Below are 4,806 nucleotides of genomic sequence, written 5' to 3' on the forward strand. Positions count from 1 at the left end.
CACAATCACCAACAACACGCAGTGTCAGCTCGACACCACCACCACACCCAACACATGCAACACAATCACCAACAATATGCAGTGTCAGCACAACACAGGCACAACCACCAAAACTAACCCATGCAACACAATCAACACAATCTAGCATTAGCATGGCACAAACATATCACAAAACCGCCAGCAGTAACACAACCACAGCCACAACATGTGCAACACGACCACTAGCAACTCAACCGACACCACATCATATAAGCATGGCGCACACACACCACAACCACACCACCACCAGCAACACAACCACGTGTGCAACACAATCAATACATAGCATCAGCATGCCACACACATGCCACAACCACAACACCAGCAGCAACACAACCAGAGCCACAATACATGCACCACAATCACCAACATCAGCGTGACACACAAACCACAACCTCCAGCTACAAAACCACCAGCCACAGCATGCACAACACAACCACAAAACATGAACCAGCAAGACAACAACCGCATTACATACACAGAACCACCAGCAACAAACCCATTCCACACACAATGACCACCAGCAACTCAACGACACCACAGAGCCAAATTGCCAGCACCTGTAATCAGCATGATCCAAAATACACATCATTACACATAATACAACCACAACTTACTATAAAAAAAACACAATACAAACATAACAACCAGACTACACACCACACAATCAAAACATCACATCACACACCAACAACCACATTACACGCAACACAAACATAACACAACACAGAAATAAGCAAACAAAGCATAACACAAAAATCATACAAAACACACACACACCACTTACAACACAGCCACAACACCCCACCCCACAGTCATGGCTGCAAATGTGACCAAAGCCCACCCACCACTCCACAAACCACCATGCAAACACAAGCTGGTGGGCAAACGGAAAACCACATTTTGCAACGAATGTTGAAAAAGCCGAAGACATGGTCTGCTCCAGCTTGTGACAAGGAACGGTTTTTTACGTGTTCAGTACCAAGGTCACCAAGGAAACCCCACTTCTGGAGGTTTTAAGAGCAGGTAGGACAAACCCCTGTGCGGGCTGGTCTCCGCACAGGGGGGTGCACTCTCGAGGTCCCCTCCAGCCCCACAGTTCTATGACTCTAGATACTGTTTGCAAACTGGATGTAGAGAACGCCCTGCGGCATGATGGGAGCTCCCGACTCCCTCCCAGCCCCCAGCTTGGCCCCATCCACAGCAGCTTCTGATTTATTCTCCCCGGTTTGATCCCTTTGGCAGAAGGAACCCAGTGGCTCCATCCTGAGATCCCTGCAGCAGTGGCCTGGCCACGCGAGCAGTGGATCTCAGTGAGTCCTGGGCATCAGCCCTGGCTGAGCACTTGGCTCCAAGGCCTGGAAAGCCCAGCCCCCTTGCCAGCCCGGCTGCACGGAGGGCTACCTTGAGACGGGATAGTGTCTTCTGAGCAGGACGGTGTGGTGGTCTGTGTGCTGTAGCCACTGGAGTACTGCAGGGAATCCCGGCTGCTCTTCTGGTGTTCGAGGCTCAGGCCACGGGTGAGCACCATGGCCAGGTCGCTGGCAGCGGGGGACACCTCCTCGCCATGCTGTTGGAGAACCAGTGAGACCCGTCACAATCTGCCTTAGCTCCCAGTCAGAGAAGTTTGCTCCTCTCACCCTGGTCTCTGGGCATGACTGGGAGTCAGGAGCAACTGACATGAATACTGCAAGTCGGGCAGGGCCGATTCCCAGCCAGCGGGTCTGTGCACACGGCCTGCCGGCCCCAGCGAGGGGCAGCAAACAAGCCCCAGGGCAGGGTCTGGCCATCCAGGCACTCCCAGCGAACTGCAAAGTGAACTGCACAAGAGCAGGGCTCGAACCCGGCACTCAGTGCAGCAAACAGTCTCCATGGTCCCATGTTGCCCTCCCCTCACTCCTTAACAGCTGTACCTTGGCAGCGATGGTAGCTGGGGACATCCTGGGCCTGGGCACGTCTTCCAGGTTAATTCCCGGATACCCCATGCTGGCGGAGCCCAACTCGGCCTCCCGCAGATGCTCCACGCGGTCCTTCCTCCGCTGCAGGGTGGTGACCACCGGCTGGTCGTAAGGACTGGCCTTGGACCAATCCTGCAAAAGGCAAGGCAGGCCTGGTAAGGCAGGGGGCTGGGGTCACAGGGGGACAAGAATGTAGCAAAAGATTAGTGAGCATGGAAAGAAAGAGAGGAGAGTGCAGGGGGCAGGGGGGAGGGAGGGGTCCTGGTGGTAACTGAGAAATGACTGGCTGGCTGCTTTGGAGTGAGCACTGCAAAACGAGGGAAACCAAATTAGCAGAGGCAGCGGCTGTGTGAACCGTCCTGCCGCCACCCTGGATGGACGGGCTGCTCTGCCAAGGTCTCGCTCCCTTGTGTACCAAAGCCTCTCCGCGGCCACATGTAGAGTACAAAGGCCGTGCATGTGTGTGTGTGCGCGCATGTGTGTACATGGAGTCCCGAGGGGGATCTAGCCTGGACCATTCAGCCCAATGCCTAGTAATAACCTCCAGCCACAATCACACCATCATCTGGGCAAGATACCAACCCCACCCATTCCTTCCATCCCCCTTCCTGCCCATCCCCCTTCCCCACCCATCCTTGCCCATTGCCCTCCCTGCCCACCCCCTTCCATTTTCCTCCCTGCAAATCCCCACCCATCCCCCTCCCTGGCCTTTCCCACTCACCCCCATCTATCTCCCTCCTGGCCACATTTCTATCCGTCTTTGCAGTCCTCACCCCATGTCCCCACATGCCGGCTCAGCCCCTTGTGCGAGCCCCATTCTATGTGCCCCCTTCCTTGGCACCACAGAGCCTCTGCTCCAGCCTCCCGGCAGTCAGTGACATGACTGGCTCCCCCTGACCTCGCTCGTCTCGGGATCGCACTTGGGCCAGGGCTGGGCCCATTTCGGGGCAGTCCCAGGTGCCCCCCCACGTCTCAGCTTCCCTCTGAGGTTGGCCTATGGAACGGCCTGCCAAGGCCAAGCTCAGCTGGGGTGGGAAGAAAGGAGGCATGTGGTGGCTAGAGAAAGGTGAAGGGGCTGAGAGAGGGGGTGGCTGGAAGGAGGGAACCCCCCCCTCGTCCCCCCACTGCAGCAAGTCTCAGAGCCCGGACTACAAACTCGGGCTCAGGCCCCAGTGCTGAAACTAGCCGCGTGGGTGTCTGGCCGGGCTGGAGCCTGGGGAAGGGCTGGTTGGCGAGCCCCGGCCCGAAGGTCTGTACAGCTATTTGCAGCGCCGGCCGTAGCGCGAGCCCCGGTTGGCAGAGCCAGGCTCCAAGACTCGCTGCCGTTGCTCCTGGAAGGCCAACATGTCCTGGAGCTCTGGGTGGAGCCTGCACCCCCAGCCCCGCAGGAGCCGGAGAAGACGTGCAGAGGACGGCCTGACCCCCCAGTGACAGGGCCTGGGCTGGGGACCCCAGGGTAAGGGCTGAGAGGCGACCCAAGGGGCAGGTGAGGGGAATGCAGCCCCGCTCCCTGGCATACGGGAAGCCCAGCCAAGGAGCACAGAGGGTGAAGCCCCCAGGCCAGTGGGCCAAGCAGCGGGTTTGCTGGCCTGGAGCTCCAGGCTGCTCGGGGAGTGCTGGGGTAGCTCAGGGAGCGGGAGAGACAGACAATAATCAACACCTAAGGTGTCTCTGCTCCTCCGTCACTGCTGCTTCCCGGCCCCACCAGCGCAGGAGCCCCGCAGCCCCCCAGCAGCATCGGAAATACGGCTGCACCCAGCCTGGCACCCAGCACCTGCAGGCCACGTGGTGCCAGGCTGCCCTGACACTCACATACGGCAAGTACATGTCCCGCTGCTCCACCCCTGGCCGCCAGCCTCGCCCCGGCTGGGTCAGTGCGGGCAGCATAGCCCGGCCCAGTTCCAGCCCAGGGGTGAAGAGCCAGCCCTCCAGACGCAAAGCACCGGAGAGTCTGCCGCAGGGGAGGGCCCTGCCCTAGCCCCCTGCAGGGAGGAGAGACGTGACCCCAACGTCTCCCATCTCCAGACCTCCGACAGGGCCCTGCCCACGGACACGCTGGGAAATACACACCAGGCTCAGGCTTCTTCGGGAGCTTCCTTCAGTCCTGGCCACATGAGCTACATTCATAGGTTTCAGCTGAAACACAGCAAGAAACCGGTGGTGAGGAAACCCTGCGCTCCCCTCCGTGCCATGTCCCCCCCAGCCGGGGGGAAGGGAAGCCAGACGCACACCAGGGCTTCAGAGCCCGAGACAAAGCACAAAGCCAGCCGAGAGCCAGGGCAGCCCAGGAGTGGAGATGGAGGGGGAGATTAATGGGATGGGAGGGGTGCGTCTCCCAAGAGCCCCACAGGTGCCAGGCATTGTGCTGCCCCTGGGGGTCTGCCTGGGAAACGTAACCCCCGTGAAGTGAGAGACAGAGCGAGGCAGAGGGACAGAGAGAGGGGGACGTTGCTGATGAAGGCTTCACCTTTTCACCGCCTGAGCACGCCCCTGCGGTAGAGCTAGAACTAACCGAGGTGGGGGAGCTGCATTCACTAACTGACTGGCAGGTTTCCGAGGCCTCGGAGGATGCGGAGCTGGAGGACTTCTGCCATGCCCAGAGTCCGTCAGCGGGAGCGTCAAACAAACACACAGAGAAGGAAGACAATAAACCTGGTTACAAAGCCAAAGGCATGCAGCAGGAGAGGAGAAAAACGCCACCCCCAAGCCCGGGAGCGTCTGGACCAGCCCCGCAGCCAGCAGCGCAGACACAGCTTGCGTGCCCTGGCGAGTGTTACGTACAGACAGACAGCCTACAGGCACGCGCACG

General features: G+C 59.1%; 1 protein-coding gene across 5 annotated transcripts in view; it reads right to left on the bottom strand.

The window, feature by feature from the left end:
• Positions 1–4,806, bottom strand: part of LOC112119562 (protein MTSS 2) — an 86,088-nt gene that overhangs the window by 8,578 nt on the left and 72,704 nt on the right. For 2 of the 5 annotated variants that reach the window (XM_026653832.1, XM_026653831.1), the window contains 4 exons: positions 4,510–4,584; positions 4,068–4,133; positions 1,953–2,129; positions 1,444–1,609 (listed from right to left, as the gene is read on the bottom strand). In XM_026653832.1, coding sequence (XP_026509617.1) covers positions 1,444–1,609; positions 1,953–2,129; positions 4,068–4,133; positions 4,510–4,584 — 484 coding nt within the window. The remainder of the gene's footprint in view (positions 1–1,443; positions 1,610–1,952; positions 2,130–4,067; positions 4,134–4,509; positions 4,585–4,806) is intronic. The other 3 variants (XM_026653835.1, XM_026653833.1, XM_026653834.1) reach the window with 3 other exon arrangements.

The sequence above is a fragment of the Terrapene carolina genome, unplaced genomic scaffold, assembly GCF_002925995.2.
Source record: "Terrapene carolina triunguis isolate 2854851 unplaced genomic scaffold, T_m_triunguis-2.0 Scaffold165, whole genome shotgun sequence".
NCBI lineage: Eukaryota > Metazoa > Chordata > Testudines > Emydidae > Terrapene > Terrapene triunguis.